Below are 21,675 nucleotides of genomic sequence, written 5' to 3'. Positions count from 1 at the left end.
TTTAATTTGAAAGGGAAAAAAAAGTAATGCTATAAACACAAACAACTATTGTGGCCAATTCTCACAAATTCTCATCTGAACTTACAACTAACATTACTTTTTTACTTAAAAAAATAAAAATTGAAAATCTAGAATTTTCCCAAAAAAAAAAAAGTGGACAAGATGGCTGACCTTTCAGCCACAACAGAATTAGACATTTTGCCAACAATTAAAGGATTCAATTTTGTTAACAAATGATGTGTAAATTATTCATAGAAGCACATTGGGAAGATATGCTGGAATTCTGTCCAATGCTCATACTGTTCATTGCTTATATAGGAAAAAGGGACAGCTTGTAGGGTTACCCCATGGGAACTTCCTAGCGACTTCCTAACCCTTACTAGAATGGTACCACATATATAACACAAGGTACAACCGTAATAGATCTTCTTACTTGTCTAACAAATTTCATAAATTACACATTTCAATCCTCAACCTCCCTTTAAATTTTCACGTTTGTCTTCTTTGCTCATTGGTATGCATGTACTAGGTCTATGATGAAGTAATGAGACGGCCTCTTTCTTTTAAGACTAGAGATGTCATTTCCTCATTTTAATGTCATGAAAGCTTAAGGCCATGTCTGTTTACTCAAATTTTTGTTCTCAGTTTCTATTTTCAAAACTTTGTTCTTAAAACCCATTTTCACAACTCAAAAGGCCACTTACTTTTGTTTGGCATCAATTAAAAATTCACAACCACACCAACATCATCAACCACAACACAACAACACTAGCCCTAGTACTAGAGGTGACAAACGTGTGGTTCGGGTCGGGTCAATCATGTTGTGGGTAAAATAAGTCATTTTAAACAGGTTAATCGAGTTTCAAATTAGGTTGACCCATATTTTTTGAGTTGGATACAATTTTCAAAGAAATAAATTGCACCCAATGCCAATTATTAATATCTTATAATTTTGAGCATGCTAGCTTTAAGGACAACCAAAAGTATATGTTTCAAATTTACACTACTGAGCATGCCAGTTTTAGGTGTTAGGTTTGCTTGTTTGGATTTTTTTTATTTTTTAAGTTTTAGTTTTAGTAGCTTCAACTTGTTTTGCCACTTTATGTAAGTAGACAACTAGTGTTACTATGTTAGTAGTGTTAGACTAGTGTATAGTCAAATCAAATGTCTTGTTTTCAATTTTCCTTTCATTTTCACCTTCTTTTTTTTTTCTAATAAATGGGTTGTTAAGCTGTCATGTGGCTCTTATTGGCTATTGGCTAGGTAGTAAGCTACCAGCTAGTTATGCTCTGTGCTTTATGCACCTAGCACCTATGACATAGTTTAAATATTTTTTAGCAAATTTTTTTTTTTTAAACAGATCAAGTTACAAGTTAACGGTCAGGTTAAAAATTTCTAACCCATTTAACAATAGCTAAGCACATTTAACAGCCACACCCACACCAACGGGATAATAAAAATTCACCCCTATTTTACAACATACTTGATTAAGGAATTGAAATGCAAGTAATAGGAGGAGAGCATGAAAAGGCACAAGACTGGAGGCGAATTTTTCCCTCTTTTAAGTCCAGGATTTGGCAGCACCTATTGTAAAATCCCAATATCTTTAACTACAAACATTGAGCTTTTTCATTACTTTGGCATAAGCTACAGGGACAACCCAGCAAACTCAGCAACAACCACATAACCAACCCATAAACCCACTCAGAACTCAACCCAACAGCAAACCCATCACTACCACAAATGGCAAGACCTACACAAACCCCACCACAAACGGCCACAATCACACCACACTAAACCACCAATTGAACTTAACCGAGAGAGAGAGATGGGCGAACTGTTGAGAAAGTAAAAAAAAATTAAAAAATAAAAAAATAAAAGATCCATTAGGCTCAATTAATGGCATAGGTGTGTCCCATTTTGTATTACAAAAATGGCACTCAACTCAGTTCTCAACTATTGAAAACTCCAAAATGTTGTTCTCATTCTCAATTTTTTGGGTGATGGGTTCCGAAGACTGAGAATTGGAATGAAACCATACAAACATTGGGGTGGTTGGGCTCACAGCAAACAAGAAATGAGAACTGAAAATGAAGTGTTTTCAGTGAAACCAAAAAAGCTCTAACTCAGTAAGTACTGGCTTTTATTCAACTAGCACCATTTGTGAGGCATTCAGATTACATGCCCTGACTGAAATGAATAGTGTTAATTCAGGGAGACTTTATATGGTACGAAGTTAATAAGCCAAAAATGGTGGGTTTTTTTCTTTTTTTTTTTTAATAAAAATGGTTCAAAATTCTTCAGGAACATATCAACAATTTGTTTTAACTTATAATAGATACAAATTATACAATGTAGTCTCCATCATTTTTGCTCTTCCACTAAATCTATAATAATGAAAATTTCATTGTTAGAAGCCAAAGACAAGTGGGTAAATTCAACAAGGCAACATCCTTCACCAGAAATCATCAGATCAACAATATATACTCATCCATTGTCCAGAGATAGGCCACAATTAAATAATAACAAAAGCTATCGCTTAGTGAATTTACTCTGAAGTGGAAAGAGCTGAATGCAGTACATCTTCAAGATACTTCTCAGCAGCAGCATACTGCCTTTTCTTGTCCTCAATTGCCAAAGCAGCCAAAGCTTTATCCTGTATGACAAATAAAAAAAAAATTTAAAATTTCAAAATCTAGATATAAAAGAAATCCAACACATGCCAACTGTTCTTTGTTACTGAAATAGAAACTCACAGGCGGCAAGTCCTGGTAGCTCCTCAAGGTTTCAAGTATGGGCTTCGTTTTCTTCTCCAACTCCTTCCTGTGCTCATCCATTTCAACCAGCATCCCATGGCTAATTTCTGGGGCATAGCCCACACGATTGAGTACAGACTGTCCCAAAAATTGTCAAACATGAGTCAAAAACAAAATAACTTTAAAGAAGAAAAACGAAGGTTAAACCAAACAATAGCATCCTCAAAATATGTAGATAAATCAAATTCAAAATAAATATTGGATGAGAAATTTCATTTTAAGTCCAATCTACTTATTTTCATAAACAAAAACAGTGACTGCCTCCTAATGTCCCAAAGAACTCACATAGAGGTAACATATCTGTTAGGAGCCCAAACAAAGCCAAAACAAATAATCGAAAACACCTAACCAAGGTGGACTGCCGATCAGGAAACAGTTTGCTCTAATAGGCAGCTGAAGCTTCCAATTGGCACTTTGTTGTTGTCCAAGTGCTGAATGACAGTTTGATACTCTAGCTCATGCCAACTCCTTGCACACAGGAAGCTTCTAATAACAGCTATGTACTTGATTTGGAATTGTAACACATGTTGTAATTGATTAGGGAAAATTTAGCACATCTAAATGGCTAGGAGCTATAGACTTATAGTGAGTTAGGAGTTAGTCAGACATTGCATATATAATCCATTGACATGTGGAAATTCATTCAAGCACATGTCTAATGAGTTAGTTTGGCATAAGCCAAATGGAATGAAGCATGTAATAGCCAATGGGAATGAGGCATGAAAGTAAATAAATAGAGCATTGTAATCATGTACTAGTCACAATGAAGAATAATAAAATTGATGCATTGTTTCTTGCTTAAGTCTCATTCTAAGTCTTGCTCATTCATTCTCCTCTCGATTTCTTATGGACGTTGCAACCCCCTTGAAGTAGTCACCTAAGCCCATTTCCACTCAAACTCTCATGAACCCATGACATAACCGAAATACTAGAAGTTCCACACACATACCCTTAACAATTTTCACCTCAAGAACCCACTTGAAACACCAAACTACCCTGACCCTAACCAAGCTCTGATCAATGTCTTAGCCTCTGCATTCATCTAAATTTTCAAACCTACACTTCTAAATAAACTATTGCCAATAGCAGTTAGAAGCCATGGACTCCTTTTAATACTATGAAACAATGCTGTAACATTGCATAATAATTAATAAGTTACTCCCACAACTCAACTAGAACTTCTCCAGACATGAAGTGGCTGACTTGTATGAAGTTTCTTGAATCCCTTCTAAAATCTTTATAGATTCACTTACCAACGCTATTAAGAATATACCTAAAATCCATCTCCGCCTAGATATTGCAATAGAGATCACCGGCATAACCTTCATTCACGGTTCTGCAGTGAGTCAGCATTCTTCGATTCAACCAAATACTAAAGAGAGTCAACACAATTTCCAAATAGGCATAAATAATGTCAATATCAAGTATTTATGCTTCTAAATCAGGGAACACTGTGATCAAGAGAAAGAAAGTTGGACCTAGAACAAGCTTTCTTTCTTTTTTGATAAGTAAGAAAAGACTGTATTAATTAAGCTACTTATGCAAAAAGGCACATAAAAAAGAGCACAAAGGAGGCAAAATGTACAAAGAAGAAAAGAGGAAAGAAGAAAAAAGAAAAGAAAAGAAAAGAAAATTAAATACCAGAGAAAAGAGAACTAATGAACCATGGAAGGGAATCACTAGACGTGAGTCCCTAAGCCCGAGACCAATCAAACAAAGAACTACTAAAAGAAGTAAGCAGCTGGTCTTCCAAACTCTCCACATCCTCAAACGTCCACCTATTACGTTCCCTCTATATACACCACATCAAACACAAAGGAACCAAATTCCAAATGTCTAATGAGTGCTTCCCCAACCAATTCCACCAACCAAAAAGAATATTTGATACCATACTTGGTAAGACCCACAAGACCCCAAAAGATCTAAAGACAAAACACCACAACTAATGAGCCTTCTCACAGTGAAGCAGTAAATGATCCATAGTCTTCCCACAACAACGGCACAGGACACACCAATCCACAAAAGCGATAAACCTACTTCTCAAATTGTCGCCATGAGTATCTTATCCCAAGCTGTGGTCCAAACAAAACATGATGGAGAAACTTATCGAGGGGCCTTAACCCTCCAAATACCTTTCCAAGGAAATACAATGGAGAAAGGACCTTAAAACTCATTATAATATGAACGGATATCAATTCCCCATTCTTCTTCAACATCCATCTCATGCGATCCCAATTTTCAGTAGAAGGGATATTGGATTCCAAAATATGAAGGAATTCCACCACTGAATCCAACATTCACACACAACATATTCACCTAATTTTTAATATGCCTACTTCTAACTAGCAGACTCCATTCTTTGGACTCATAAATTTGTAACCAACACGTCACAAAAGGCTAACTCCTACTCCGCCTTTTTTTTGTTTTTTTTAATGTTTTATTTTATTATATATTTTTTCATAAATAAGGCTGTTGTTGTTGATGAAGTATGTTTTAAATATAACCTTGCTTTTTAACTGAGGCCCCAGTATAAGTGTAATGGCACCCCATTTTTGCATCCCATATGTCTGCAAACAAGAGTACCTCTACTAGTATTGAACAGAGTCCTATGCCATTTCAGAATCATCCACATAGACATAATACATCAGTCTGAGAACAAAACACTGTCAAAGAGCAAAAGGCAGCTAGGAGTAGTAGAGGACTGGCTAAGCTTAATTGGAACTCATTATTATAGCTAGTTTTTACAACAAATTTAGTTCTACAATATCATCACAACCCTATACAGATAATTTAACAACTCACTGACCATGCAATTACATTCAGTTTCATCATAAATTAAATAAAAAGAACCCAAAAAAAAAAAAAAAAGAACAAACAAAAACAAAAAATCTGAAGTTAAATCTGCACTCAGAATGGTGCCCTTAAGTTATTTTACCTTCACATTTCATATTAGTTTTGGACCACTTGAATTTCTGTTAATATTACTCAATCCACATAGGCTTTGCATGAAATTTCACCTCTTGTAAATGCATCATACCACTGAAGGACTCACATTTTTTGTCATTAATTATGAAACTTAATGTCCCCTAGATAGTGACCAACATTTTTTTTTTTCATGATAAGTGACCAAAACTGAGAACAAAGTATTAAATTTATAATACTTAAATACCTTGTAGTTGGCACACTGTTGCAAGTATTGCCGCTCCTTGGCAGCCATAACTTGCAAGTTTGTCTTCCAATTTTCCATTTGAGCCTCACATGGAGCTACATCATCTTCTAGCTGTGCCAGCGTTCTAAAAAAAATGATTTTTAAAAATAAAACAGACAATCAACATCACTTTCATAAAGTGAAATGATTTTCGAAGTACCACATAAAAACTTAAGGATAAAAGAACAGTACCAGCAATGCTTTTTAAAAAAAAAACCTATATATATGTATCTCCATTAAAATTTTACCTTTTCAAATAAGTTAGCCTAGATATTGCCTTTCGTGTAAAATCAAGAAGAATTTTGGACTCCTTTTGTACTTTAGCCCTCTTTTCCTCCACACCAGTCTTCCTCAAAGAAATATCCCCCATTGCTACAAGAAAGCTATAAAAACACATTTCTCCTCGTTAATCTCCAAAAACCTAAATGCAGAGATTAAAGAATAACAAAACTTACAGAAAAACAACAAAGAAAACCCACCTACTTAGTTCAGTGTCTCTTATATTCAACAAATTAGACACATTTGCAAGAACTTGGGCGGATCCAACCACATTCGATGGCAAACTCTCTTGCGCCAACCCCACACTCTCCAATATCTCCCTGATCCTAGCAGCTACAACCATATTAACAGAACAACAGCATTATGAGACTAGAAATCCAAGTTAAAAAAAACTGCCACTCCAAGTATTACAAGTTTCCTACAATACTGATACGAATTCATGTAATAAATCTTAGGCAAAATTACAATTTACAGCCTATAAGTTTGGTGAATTGTCATTTTAGTCCACTAGATTTAAATCTTGTCATTTTTGGTCTATTAACCTTGTCAACATTGTCATTTTAGTCATTCCTTCTCTTGCACTTTGAAAAATTTCGTTAACTTCTCCCCCCTAAAACGACGTCTTTTCAGTTTGTAATATTGAAAAATGATTCAAAACGATGTCATCTTAAAAGAGTTAACAATGTTTGTCAAATGGCAATGAACGGAGAGACTAATGCCCATTTGGGAAACGCTTATAAGTAAGCTTATAGCTTACTTTTCCTACTATTTGCAAATCCCGTGTAAGTCACCTACTTATTTTATTTAACTTTCACATTTTATCTACAATACTTTCAGCAAAATAAATAAGCTGTTTCCAATCGGAGCATCCATTTGGGTACCCCGTAATTCCCAGTAGCTTATTTGCATAGTATTTACCAAAAGATATAGTTATTAGTAGCAACAACAACAACAACAAAAAAGAAAAAGCAAATTTTCGAAGTTAACAGCTCAAATGACAAAATTTAAACTTAGTGGACTAAAATGATAATTCACTATTCTAAGCATCAATGCCAAAAGAGAGAGGGAGAGGCGTAGGGGTTGACCTTGAGAGCGATATTCGGCGGCCTTTCGGCGAAAATCTTTGGCGACAATATCGGCGGATTTTTCTTTGGCTTCGGAGATGGTGATGAGATTGTGTAAATAAGAGACACTTCTGGGAGTGTACTCGAAATCGGGGACTTCTTTGCCGGCATCGCCGAATCGAGCGGCTAGCCATTTCTCAACGTCCGATATTCGCGTCGCATCGGATCCACCACTCTTCGCTTCGCTCTCACTCATCCCTTTTCTTTACAATCCAATCTAAAAAAAAAATGTGGGATCTGATTCTGATTCGATCAAAATATGGAAAACGAAAGAGGAAATCTGATGAAATGGAAGGTGAAGAAGAGTACCTTTCGAGAGTTAGCGGGCTGAGTCGACTCCGTGAACCGTTAATACGTTTTTGAGTTTTGAGTTTGAGATGTTTTTGAATGTGACTCGGTCTGAACTTTTTCTTTTTCTTTTTTTATTAACAGAACTTTTCCTTTTTTATTTTAAAGAAAGGGGAAAACGATGATGTAAATCATGTAATGTAAAAAAAAAAAAAAAAAAAAAAAATCATGTAATGTAATAGTAAAATAATAAATAAATAAATAAAAATGATAGTTTATTTTTATTTAATAATTAAATTAAAGGATAAATTTCATTTACACCTTCTGTGGGTTGAACTAATATCAACCAAATTCGAAACTTTTTAAAATTAACCAAAATAGTCCCTAAAACAATTGGGGAAAAAAAAAACTAACTGTTTAGAGGCTAAGTTAGATTTAGGGATCAATTTGGATAATTTGAAAAGTCTTGGACTTAATTGACATTAACTAAAACCTCAAGGCATGTTTGTATACATTCCATTTGAATTATGAAGATCTCTATTAAAAATATTAGAAGTGTCAATTAGTTGACTTACAAAACTCTCGGCTAAGTTAGTAAAATTATTCACATAAAAAAAAAAAAAAAAAGTTAGTAAAATTATTAAATTAGGAACTTAGGATAGTTCAATGAAAAAGTTAGGATATTTATTGACTTATTGGGGCAATTTATACTTTTTATCTTAATTTTCACACTGAAAACACTTAAGTTTTCGAACTATCAAAATACACAATTACCCCCCCCCCCCCCCCCGAAATTATAATCATGTTTCAATGTTTCTTTACCGTCAATTTTAGTGTTAAGTATGACAGAATTTTGTATTGAAAATCCAATTTGCCCCCTCTAAAAACCAAAATGACCAACAAAGGTCAATTGGTTTTAATGACTAAAAATTTCATCAAACTTAATAGTAAAACATGTGATAGGAGGTTAAGTGAAACATATTTTGAAAATTGGGGGTTGGTCATGTATTTTGATAGTTTAGCGGGTTTAGTATAAACTATATTAATAATAATAATAATAATAATAATAATAATAATAATAATTTTTTAAGTGTATTGGGTTCCATTTAAATAGGTTTGTAGGAATTTTTGTCCAACTCATTACATAGAGATTCATCAAACTAACAAGATCAAATTATTTAAATAAATCACATGACCCATGTTACAAAAAATATGCATGGATAATTTTGATTGAATTTCCATACAATGTCTTCTAAAAAAGAATAATGTTGAACAAAAAATTTGTCATATGGTGGATTTGAGGAGCTAAACTCTGTCCCTTTTAAAAAAATCACTTGTTTTCTATGTGAAATCACATGACCAAACGGGATCATGTGGTAGCATCTATTGATAAATATGCATACGTTGCATCTCTTGATATAAGTATTCTAAATCATTATGGATTGATTCTTTTGTAAGAAAAGTATCTCAGAAATCTTTTCGTTCTGATAATGACAAATAAACAGCTCATGAATGCACAAGCTAAGTTTGATGATTCCTTAAATTCAAAAACTTGTTCAAGAGAGACCATCACCTAAATCAGGTCATATGCCATGTTCAATTGGGATATGAAGCAAGGGAGTTGATTCCGTACCAAACCAGCCAGTACGGCCTGTATATACCATACCGATAAGTAAATCAATACATATAACCCCCCCTGTTTTGTATCGGAAAAAATACCAGTCATATCGGCTGTACCATCCAATTTCGGGCAATACCGAAAGATAAAGAAATTTTTTTTTTTTTTTTTTAAAGTTTTGTAATTTTCAAATTTTTGTTATGGCAGAATGGTAACTTATTAGTATTATTTGTTTTCTTAATATGCAATGGTAACTTTTAAACTTTCTATTTTTTATATTTTTTCTTTTTCTTTTTCTTTTAATTGATACTAAAGTCTAAAATCATAAATAATTAGTTCTGAATTAAGGAAATATTTTATGGTAAACTTTTATATTTATTATAATATATTATATATTTTTTTAAATATAAAAAATAGCAATAAACCCGAAACGGTACACTGGTATTGACCGGTATCCAAAATATATCGTACCGCTAGCCAAACCAATACAGCCTCCGGTACGGTATTGACTCCCTTGATATGAAGCACAAAAAATTACTCTAGTTTGTACTTAGTACAAGCTGAAGCAATTTTTTGATCTTCTATGGTATTTTCCTATGAATAGATTTCTTGTTACGAATGCATCTTATAACACACCATATTACAATTTTTTTTTAGATAATTAAAATATACTGCTAGCGCCACATCTCGAACCCTTTCAACCCTAAACTCCAAAATATTTTGTACATGAAAATGTGTCAATTAAGCTACAAACCCTCAATTATGGGGAAAAAAAACCAAGTAAAACTATATTGTAATACATCTCTATATTTGAACTCTATTAAAAAAGTAAATAATAAAAAAAAGACGAAGGAAAAGAGACAAAACTTAAATATAATTTCTTAAGCATTAATGATTTCTTGGGACAAAACTTAGATATAACTTTATTAAGCATTAATTTTTTTCACCAATTAAATTCATCCATATGACAGTATTAGACGTTGTTTTTGCTCATAGACAGTTAAATTCAATTAAATGACATAATGGTCATTACAACTATATGATTAAATTTAATTAAAAAACCTAAAGTAAAACACTAAAAAATTTATACCTAAGTTTTATCTTATCTCAAAAAGCTTCTCATTACAAATTTCTACTAAATCTTTTCATTAGCTGAGCTGAGAATAGAAAACAGAATGGGTCCTGCCATTTGGGAATAAACATGGATCATTATGCCCAAGTTAACAACTGAGTTATAATATAAAAGAAAACAAAAAAGCCTAATAGGTTCACAGTTGTCTTTAGACCAATGGGTGCATTTTGCCATTCCAAAATCATAAATGGTTGATTTTGAAATGGTTAGAAAATAATGAATTTAATCATTTAACGGACATTCTAACAACTTCAATATATATGGTATTTTCCTTCAATTTGCTATGCCTTGCGTTTTAGCTAGGACTGGGGATGCAAAATCTTTGTAAAGCAGCAAACCATATGAAGAGATCCAAATTGACATGAAAGTAAGTCTGTTAAAGAACTACAAAGGATCATAGTAACCCAAACTGTTTCATAAAGCACACATAACTACCAGGCATCATAGGTAGTGTGACCTGAAGCGTTCATAAAGCATATATCAGATGATACAAGAGAACTTCCAGAGGAAGATACATAAGAAAACTGCATAGTGAAGGCATCACCAGACACACCGGTAAGTAACATGTGACTGGGTGATTTCACCACCATAGGTAACCTTCACCACCTGCCCTTTCTCAAGTTGCATCCCATATGTCTGCAAACAAGAGTACCTCTACTAGTATTGAACAGAGTCCTATGCCATTTCAGAATCATCCACATAGACATAATACATCAGTCTGAGAACAAAACACTGTCAAAGAGCAAAAGGCAGCTAGGAGTAGTAGAGGACTGGCTAAGCTTAATTGGAACTCATTATTATAGCTAGTTTTTACAACAAATTTAGTTCTACAATATCATCACAACCCTATACAGATAATTTAACAACTCACTGACCATGCAATTACATTCAGTTTCATCAATAAATTAAATAAAAAGAAAACCAAAAAAAAGAAAAAAAAAAAAAAAAAGAACAAACAAAAACAAAAAATCTGAAGTTAAATCTGCACTTAGAATGGTGCCCTTAAGTTATTTTAGCTTCACATTTCATATTAGTTTTGGACCACTTGAATTTCTATTAATATTACGCAATCCACATAGGCTTCGCATGAAACTTCACCTCTTGTAAATCCATCATACCACTGAAGGACTCACATTTTTTGTCATTAATTATGAAACTTAATGTCCCCTAGATAGTGACCAACATTTTTTTTTCATGATAAGTGACCAATATTGAGAACAGAGTATTAAATTTATAATATTTAAATACCTTGTAGTTGACACACTGTTGCAAGTATTGCCGCTCCTTGGCAGCCATAACTTGCAAGTTTGTCTTCCAATTTTCCATTTGAGCCTCACATGGAGCTACATCATCTTCTAGCTGTGCCAGCGTTCTTAAAAAAATGATTTTTAAAAATAATACAGACAATCAACATCACTTTCATAAAGTGAAATGATTTTCGAAGTACCACATAAAAACTTAAGGATAAAAGAACAGTACCAGCAATGCTTTTAAAAAAAAAAACCTATATATATGTATCTCCATTAAAATTTTACCTTTTCAAATAAGTTAGCCTAGATATTGCCTTTCGTGTAAAATCAAGAAGAATTTTGGACTCCTTTTGTACTTTAGCCCTCTTTTCCTCCACACCAGTCTTCCTCAAAGAAATATCCCCCATTGCTACAAGAAAGCTATAAAAACACATTTCTCCTAGTTAACCTCCAAAAACCTAAATGCAGAGATTAAAGAATAACAAAACTTACAGAAAAACAACAAAGAAAACCCACCTACTTAGTTCAGTGTCTCTTATATTCAACAAATTAGACACATTTGCAAGAACTTGGGCGGATCCAACCACATTCGATGGCAAACTCTCCTGCGCCAACCCCACACTCTCCAATATCTCCCTGATCCTAGCAGCTACAACCATATTAACAGAACAACAGCTTTATGAGACTAGAAATCCAAGTTAAAAAAAACTGCCACTCCAAGTATTACAAGTTTCCTACAATACTGCCACAAATTCATGTAATAAATCTTAGGCAAAATTACAATTTACACCCTATAAGTTTGGTGAATTGTCATTTTAGTCCACTAGATTTAAATCTTGTCATTTTTGGTCTCTTAACCTTGTCAACATTGTCATTTTAGTCATTCCTTCTCTTGCACTTTGAAAAATTTCGTTAACTTCTCCCCCTAAAACGACGTCTTTTCAGTTTGTAATATTGAAAAATGATTCAAAACGATGTCATCTTAAAAGAGTTAACAATGTTTGTCAAATGGCAATGAACGGAGAGACTAATGCCCATTTGGGATACGCTTATAAGTAAGCTTATAGCTTACTTTTCCTACTATTTGCAAATCCCGTGTAAGTCACCTACTTATTTTATTTAACTTTCAGCTTTTATCTACAATACTTTCAGCAAAATAAATAAGCTGTTTCCAATCGGAGCATCCATTTGGGTACCCCGTAATTCCCAGTAGCTTATTTGCATAGTATTTACCAAAAGATATAGTTATTAGTAGCAACAACAACAACAACAAAAAGGAAAAAGCAAATTTTCGAAGTTAACAGCTCAAATGACAAAATTTAAACTTAGTGGACTAAAATGATAATTCACTATTCTAAGCATCAATGACAAAAGAGAGAGGGAGAGGGGTAGGGGTTGACCTTGAGAGCGATATTCGGCGGCTTTTCGGCGAAAATCTTTGGCGACAATATCGGCGGATTTTTCTTTGGCTTCGGAGATGGTGATGAGATTGTGTAAATAAGAGACACTTCTGGGAGTGTACTCGAAATCGGGGACTTCTTTGCCGGCATCGCCGAATCGAGCGGCTAGCCATTTCTCAACGTCCGATATTCGCGTCGCATCGGATCCACCACTCTTAGCTTCGCTCTCACTCATCCCTTTTCTTTACAATCCAATCTATAAAAAAAATGTGGGATCTGATTCTGATTCGATCAAAATATGGAAAACGAAAGAGAAATCTGATGAAATGGAAGGTGAAGAAGAGTACCTTTCGAGAGTTAGCGGGCTGAGTCGACTCCGTGAACCGTTAATACGTTTTTGAGTTTTGAGTTTGAGATGTTTTTGAATGTGACTCGGTCTGAACTTTTTCTTTTCTTTTCTTTTTTTTTGGATAAGTTTTCTTTTCTTTTTTTATTAACAGAACTTTTCCTTTTATTTTAAAGAAAGGGGAGAACGATGATGTAAATCATGTAATGTAATAGTAAAATAATAAATAAATAAGGATAGTTTATTTTTATTTAATAATTAAATTAAAGGATAAATTTCATTTACCCCTTCTGTGGGTTGAACTAATATCCACCAAATTTAAAACTTTTTAAAATTAACCAAAATAGTCCCTAAAACAATTGGGAAAAAAAAAAAAACTAACTGTTTAGAGACTAAGTTGGATTTAGGGTTCAATCTGGCTAATTTTGAAAAGTTTTGGACTTAATTGGCATTAACTAAAACCTCAAGGCATGTTTGTATACATTCCATTTGAATTATGAAAGTCTCTATTAAAAAATATTAGAATGTGTTAATTAGTTGACTTACAAAACTCTCGGCTAAGTTAGTAAAATTATTCACATAAAAAAAAAGTTAGTAAAATTATTAAATTAGGAACTTAGGATAGTTCAATAAAAAAGTTAGGATATTTATTGACTTATTGGGGCAATTTATACTTTTTCATCTTAATCTTTCACACTGAAAACACTTAAGTTTTCGAACTATCAAAATACACAATTACCCCCCCCCCCCCCTAAAATTATAATCATGTTTCAATGTTTCTTTACCGTCAATTTTAGTGTTAAGTATGACTTTATTATAATATATATATATATATATATTTTTTTTAAATATAAAAAATAGCGATAAACCCGAAACGGTATACTGGTATTAACCGGTATCCGAAATATATCGTACCGCTAGCCAAACCGATACAGCTTCCGGTACGGTATTGACTCCCTTGATATGAAGCACAAAAAATTACTCTAGTTTGTACTTAGTACAAGCTGAAGCAATTTTTTGATCTTCTATGGTATTTTCCTACGAATAGATTTCTTGTTACGAATGCATCTTATAACACACCATATTACATTTTTTTTTTAGATAATTAAAATATACTGCCAGCGCCATATCTCGAACCCTTTCAACCCTAAACTCCAAAGTATTTTGTACATGAAAATGTGCCAATTAAGCTACAAACCCTCAATTAAGGGGAAAAAAAACCAAGTAAAACTATATTGTAATACATCTCTATATTTGAACTCTCTATTAAAAAAATAAATAATAAAAAAGAGACGAAGGAAAAGAGACAAAACTTAAATATAATTTCTTAAGCATTAATGATTTCTTGGGACAAAACATAGATATAACTTTATTAAGCATTAATTTTTTTCACCAATTAAATTCAACCATATGACAGTATTAGACGTTGTTTTTGCTCATAGACAGTTAAATTCAATTAAATGACATAATGGTCATTACAACTATATGATTAAATTTAATTAAAAAACCTAAAGTAAAACACTAAAAAATTTGTACCTAAGTTTTATCTTATCTCAAAAAGCTTCTCATTACAAATTTCTACTAAATCTTTTCATTAGCTGAGCTGAGAATAGAAAACGGAATGGGTCCTGCCATTTGGGAATAAACATGGATCATTATGCCCAAGTTAACAACTGAATTATAATATTAAAAAAAGAAAAAAGAAAAAAAGAAAAAAGAAAAAAAAAAAGCCTAATAGGTTCACGGTTGTCTTTAGACCAATGGGTGCATTTTGCCATTCCAAAATCATAAATGGTTGATTTTGAAATGGTTAGAAAATAATGAATTTAATCATTTAACAGACATTCTAACAACTTCAATATATATGGTATTTTCCTTCAATTTGCTATGCCTTGCGTTTTAGCTAGGACTGGGGATGCAAAATCTTTGTAAAGCAGCAAACCATATGAAGAGATCCAAATTGACATGAAAGTAAGTCTGTCAAAAAACTACAAAGGATCATAGTAACCCAAACTGTTTCATAAAGCACACATCACTACCAGGCATCATAGGTAGTGTGACCTGAAGCGTTCATAAAGCATATATCAGATGATACAAGAGAACTTCCAGAGGAAGATACATAAGAAAACTGCATAGTGAAGGCATCACCAGACACACCGGTAAGTAACATGCGACTGGGTGATTTCACCACCATAGGTAACCTTCACCACCTGCCCTTTCTCAAGTGCAAAGTATCTTGCAATTGCATCTTTTTGCAACATTCGAGGAAGCTGAGGAAAGAAAAACAAAGTGAAATATAACACTGACTTTGAGCCATTTAAATAAATCAACACATAATCATAATTCATATGCCTTAAATGGGAAGTGATAAGCTTTTGGCATAATCTATTGGCTACAAAGAGCAGTTTTCCTCTACATGCTGGCTAAATTAATAATACCTATGTCAACTTTGAGTTGGCCAACAAACAACATTCACAACCTAAAGGCATAAGTTCATTGCCTTATTTTATTATCAATTACCATCAGAAGAAACAAAATCAGCATTAAGAAGAAACCGTACCATTTCTATCTTGCCAGACAAAAGAGAGCTCAAGGATTATCAATTCCATCCCCAAACTAAGAAAGACCTTTTGGTCAAGCTAAAACAGAAACAACTTAACCATGAACCAACTTTACGTGATGAGAAGGCATTATAAAATATTAGAAGTAACATTCCTTATACGTCTTCTCTCTCTCTCTTTGGGGGGGTCAGGCCTCCTTTAGTAAACTATTATAAGAGAATGTTTGAATTTTAGTTTATCTGTTTAAATGGTTTCATTTGAGTAAGAAAACTCTAAGATTCTTCCATTGATTTTATCATGGATAGAATTATGCCTTACTGATATGAGTTTGAAATGATCAGGTGTGAGATGTTAGTTCAGATTCATAATACAATCGAGTCAGACCTTCGTAACCTAAATCCATCATATGTTTGTCGTTAGAATTTTGATGAAGCAATTTATACTAGTATGGTTAAATGATTTCCTTAATTTTAAATCCTCGAATCTAAATGCAATACCAGTGCGCCCAAGTATTTGAGTTCCTCACATAATGGAAGTTTTCAAACTCTTGTAGCCAAAGAATGGAAATTGAATCGATTTCTTAGCTTCCTGCCTCAAAGAGGAAAACATTTTATTTATTGGGGATTCACCCTTCAAGTTGTGCTATGCTTATGGTTTGTAGCTAGTACAAAGAGAAGATCAAGATGGCAATACCCCACTCTTAGATGATAAAATCCTGTAGTGCACCCAGCCTAGGCAACATACCACTATATAGCAGTTGTAGCAGTTACTTCATTCCACAGTTCAAAAGCATAAATTCTATAAAAGAGTAGCTTAAGATGGAAATACCCCAATAAGGTTTTCAGCAATTGTCGTGGAGGGAAATATCAAATTTGAATCACATTTCCAACAAAGGATAGCAAGAATGATACATTAGAAATAACTCTTTACATTTTTTTTTTTTTTTGATGACATAGGAGAACTTCACTCAAATTAGTTGCACATCGTAGAGCATACAGTAACTCTATACATTATTTAAAAGCACTTCAGGGGATTTGTGATCTACATCGTCACCCCGAGAAGTAACATACTGTATATTTTACTTGAAAGGGTAGAAGCATTGAGAATGCCATATATTTGGGAGGAAATCCTAAACCAAGATAGATCTTTCAGATCTGAAATTTTGGTAATGGTAAAAATGTTCTTCCTCCACAAACAAATGGAGAACATTGACAAGAAATATGAAATTGCTGCATAGCACTGTTGAGACCATATGAGGCCACTAAAATTTATGTCCTATAGTCAATCAAATGACTACAGCTAAGTACCTTTACTATGTACTTTTTTGTAACACAAACCCTTATAGCATTAGAAATGCAAATTGCAGTTCAGATTTATCATAAGCTAAATTGTCGTTCTTGCTTTAGCATATTTCATAATATACCATCTCATAAGTCTAAAAAGTTCCAAAAAAGTCCACAATTAATATATATAAAAATTTAACAATTTCTTAAACTTAGATAAAGCAATACACCTATGATGGCCACAATTCTTAAGTCTTCCTCTTATTTTCCCCTGCCTATCCACCAAAGAAATCACAAAATTTTTTAGGCACACCATACAATCCATTTATTGTGGAAAAAAAATTAGATGAAGAAAATTAATCCACTCCCTTCCAAAAGGCGAACCCATTTACACGGTGCTTGAGATCAAGACCTAGTTGAATTGAGTAGTCTAGAAGAAGCATTGGATATTTGCATGACTATTCTAAAAATCAAAGTATCAATACGAGTACATCGGATGCACATATGCTCCCATTAGCACATTTGACGTAAAAAATAATTTCATTATAAACACACACAAAGCAATAATCCACTGCCAGATTTACAAAAGAAATCAAATAAGCTCTGTTTCCTGAGATATCTCCCCTGTAGCTTTTCTAGATTTAATTTTAATTTTTTTGATAAGTGGTTTTCTAGATTTTATTATACAAAAATAAAATAAAATAAAATAAAGAACTGACCTGCTTTTCATCTATGTTGTACTTTTTTAAAAGCCTTTGTTTCTCCTGGTCAGTCAAAACGCGATGCTTTGGCTTTAACACATGCTTTGTAATGTTCACCAGCATGTCAGTGATCTGACAAAAAACAAACCCATGGTGAAAATGTTGGCGAATGAGATCAATAAATGATTAAATTTAACATTGCCCATCAAATCAAGCTTTTGGAAGTATTAGATTATTAACTTCAGACTCAAGGATTAGTAAACAAGATTAATAAAAGTGAGAATATTCAAAAGAACTTCATGCACACAAAGCCACATAACGCAGTACTTTTCAGTCTTAAATAAAATAAAATAAAATAAAAGACAGGGATCTATATGTGCCTCAAACATCCATAACTGTACATCATAAGAAGAACAAGTTCGTCGATTAATTTTTTGACTTGAGGTGCCCAACAGTAGTTTAAGAACTCTATATTACTTTGAAGAAAAGAAGATTTTGTTCTAGACAAAGTATCTTTCTAGATTGTTGAAGGCACAAAGTGGAGACAACATTTTCTACATGGTCAAAAATATATATATTTTTTACATTAAATGTTTATTTCACATACTCTCATTTAGTGATGAAGAAAGCACCAGATTTTAAGTGTGTACACACAACAACAGTGCATATGACCCATGAAAAACCTAAGTTTTCTGAAACCAGACCACGGAAAAAGTATAAGTAGATCAAGACACCAGATGGCATATAAAAAGGCAAAGGGCTAACTAACCTGGAATATTTCAACTTTAAATGGAAGAATATCCACAGCTTTTAAAGCTTGGTTTGTTATATGGTTTTGCACTATTAATATCAACCCACTTAAAGTCTCCTTGTTGGCAATCTGACTTGTAATGAGACGGATCGAATTAACTTTTACCATACTTGGGCCACAAAAAATGACCAAAATCTGCAATTAAAAATGAAAACAAAAACCATCATTAGATTCATCAAATAAGGACTGCTTGACGTATAACTAAAATCAAATCTCAAAAGCAAATAAAGCGCCAAAAAATAAATAACACAACATTTCCTATTGCTGCCTATTTTTTTTTTCTGACACTTCGCTCTATTTGTTTCGAAGTTAACATTTTCTAGAAAATTAATCATTTTTCAAAAAGCATTTCTTAGAAAACTATCTCACTTTCCTATGTTTGGTAGTAACTTTAAAATGAGTCGAAAAACTATTTGTTGACTTCTCTTTTTCAGGTTCGCGTGAGATATAATTTTTTTTCAAAAAAATTTACCAGAAAACATCTCTATCTCACAACAAGCTAGATAAGGGAAGTTAAGAAACAGTTTTCCTTTGACCCTTTTTTTTTTTTTTCAGATACTACCATATACAGAAAAATGCAGAAAACTATCTTCACATAGGGTTTTCAATTAATACAAACAGAGTGTTAAGCCTACCAATAATTCATTTCTGTTCAATAAAAATTCTAATGTCAAGACAATCTAGCATTACATTTTGTCATCAAACACCAGTACATACACCCAAAAAAAAAGACTAAAACAAAACACAGCTCAAAAGTTAAGCAGGAAAATCTTAACCAATAACAGAATTAACAACAAAATCTATACCAATTTGCACTATGATCAAATGCTATTTACATTTACTGTACCATATATCAGAAACAAAGTAAACAAATGCAATATGAAAATCCATACTGAAGTTTATAAAAAATAACCACAAGAAACAGATGGCACATACTGCATGTTGGCGTGAAAGGTGATGAAATTAGCTTCTAGCAAAATTAAAGGTACAACAAATTGGGCTCAAAATGAGAGGAAGAGTTAAGTGCGGCTAAAGAAAGTGCAGGCAAATTAAATAGAGGGTGCGAATGACTAATGCAACAGACCTCAACATGAACATGAAAACAAATACTAATTTAGCTGAGCTGAGAGTGCTTTTAATACAATCTGGAGTTTCCTTTCATCCTTAAATCCTCCAAACTAAAACCTATTATGTACATGCAAATTTGAAGTTCACCTAATGAAAAACAAAGTGCCTAGCATACACAGCAACCAAACAATCAAGAAACGCAAATAAAAAAAGGCTAAAACTTACAAAGTGAATCGTATTTTTAGCACACCATTACTATTTAGTATTTACTAGACCAAGAAAAGCAAAAAATAAATAAATTAAAAAAAAAAAAATTTAAGCTTAGCTCAGCTGAGTGTATTTTAATATAATCTGCAGGTTACTTTCATCCATAAATGCTCAAAACAAAAACCTGATGTACATGCAAATTTCTGGTTTTTTTTTTTTTTCTTTTACCGATGAATATACATGCAAATTTTTAAGTTCACCTAGCCTACACAGAAACTAAGAAAAGGGGGCTTAAACTTAACATTTAGCACCCAAGAAAAACAAAAAACACCAGAAACTGAACTAACTGAACCACATTTCTAGAACGGTACTATTACTATTTCCTAGTCCAAGACTTCATTAAATCGAAAAACCAAGACAAAACCAGATAAAGCTTACTACTATAACTATTTGCTAGTCCAAGACACAAGAAACAAAGAATAAAAAAAAAAACTTGATTCATTGGAAAACCAAGACAAACCCAGAAAAGCATTACTCTTTTGAGAGGGTCTGTGCGATGAGTGGCGGAGAGGCGGAGGCGCTCAATGTCAGGAGTTTGGCCATAAATGGCTCTGAAGTCTTGGAGAGAGAGCTCGATCTCTGAAGTGGGTACAGAATAGCCTCGGTCCTTGATCATTTCCAGCACAGTTCTGCGAGCTAGGTAGTATCTGTGACTCTCTGTGCTTTCTTGGTCCACATAGCTGCTCATACAAGGTCCTAGAATCTCCTGCTCCCCATTCATTTCACCCTGCCCCTCAGCTTCAACACCAGCACCCTCCATCTCTCTCCCTCTTTTTCTCTTTCTGAACAAAAAAGCCAAACAAGCTCCCTTTGTCTGTATTTCTATGTCTCACCAAAATGACTAATCTATAACCACAGTTTACTTTGGAGGAAAAAACTACAATGAGGGCAAGCCCACCAACCTTATCATGAGCTCTAATATTTTTTTTATTTAATAACAAATGATCAATTTGAAAACAATTTATTTAGTTAAAATTAAAAACTTCTTACTGAAAGTATAAAAAAATTTGAAAAATAAGCTAAATAGTACAATGTGATTCATAAATAGTATCAAAAAGTGTAATGAAACTCATAAATAATAGCAAAAGTTATCTAAAATTACAAATAAGTTGAAAATTTTGACCTATTCGAAACGAACACAAAGATTACTACAATATATCATAAGACGTGTGTGAAAATTTTGTAGTATTATTATTATTTTTTTAAGTGTAGTAAAAGTTATAGTAACTTTTAACTAAGAATTCTTATATTCAAAATCTTTAACCAGCATCTTAGAGCCACATAAAAATATATTATTTTATGTAATAAAACAGCATGTGAAAGGGTAATTATACAATACTCTTAGAGTACATTCCTCTCATAAAATTATAGATCTCACTAATTAAATTCTTAATAAGACTCATAATTTATATGAGAGAGGAGAAATATACATTTATAGTACTCTCAGAGTATACAATAATTTTTCGTGTGGAATAGGGCAGAGGATGACTAAACAAATGCTCTATTTCTTTTTTTTAAAATAG

At 33.0% G+C, this 21,675-nt stretch overlaps 2 protein-coding genes across 5 annotated transcripts; both read right to left on the bottom strand.

Annotated features, from left to right (window-relative positions):
- Window positions 1-2,296: 2,296 nt before the first annotated feature.
- On the bottom strand, window positions 2,297-13,595 carry LOC111994729 (AUGMIN subunit 1). Of its 4 annotated transcripts, none has more exons than XM_065779809.1 (7): window positions 13,463-13,595; window positions 13,116-13,371; window positions 12,232-12,364; window positions 12,001-12,135; window positions 11,714-11,837; window positions 2,757-2,894; window positions 2,297-2,656 (listed from the first exon to the last, which is right to left on the bottom strand). In XM_065779809.1, the coding sequence occupies exons 2-7, from the start codon at window positions 13,348-13,350 to the stop codon at window positions 2,549-2,551; spliced, it is 873 nt and encodes a 290-aa protein (XP_065635881.1). In that variant the 5' UTR covers window positions 13,351-13,371; window positions 13,463-13,595; the 3' UTR covers window positions 2,297-2,548. The 4 variants fall into 4 exon arrangements, with proteins under 4 accessions (XP_065635881.1, XP_065635882.1, XP_023882378.2 ...); XM_065779810.1 differs by having other exon boundaries at window positions 13,116-13,391; window positions 13,463-13,594; XM_024026610.2 differs by lacking the exons at window positions 11,714-11,837; window positions 12,001-12,135; window positions 12,232-12,364; window positions 13,116-13,371; window positions 13,463-13,595 and adding exons at window positions 5,986-6,109; window positions 6,273-6,407; window positions 6,504-6,636; window positions 7,389-7,644; window positions 7,737-7,870.
- Window positions 13,596-15,386: 1,791 nt separating this feature from the next.
- Window positions 15,387-20,993, bottom strand: LOC111994726 (DNA-directed RNA polymerase V subunit 5A). The gene is made up of 4 exons (XM_024026606.2): window positions 20,628-20,993; window positions 18,776-18,952; window positions 18,025-18,138; window positions 15,387-15,731 (listed from the first exon to the last, which is right to left on the bottom strand). Exons 1-4 carry the CDS (start codon window positions 20,910-20,912, stop codon window positions 15,606-15,608), a joined length of 702 nt encoding a protein of 233 aa, XP_023882374.2. The 5' UTR covers window positions 20,913-20,993; the 3' UTR covers window positions 15,387-15,605.
- Window positions 20,994-21,675: the final 682 nt, after the last annotated feature.

Source organism: Quercus suber, unplaced genomic scaffold (genome assembly GCF_002906115.3).
Source record: "Quercus suber isolate HL8 unplaced genomic scaffold, Cork oak 2.0 scaffold_218, whole genome shotgun sequence".
In the NCBI taxonomy this organism is placed as follows: Eukaryota; Viridiplantae; Streptophyta; class Magnoliopsida; order Fagales; family Fagaceae; genus Quercus; species Quercus suber.
Note: the sequence above shows the minus strand (reverse complement) of the source record. Positions and strands in the feature narration are given on the sequence as shown.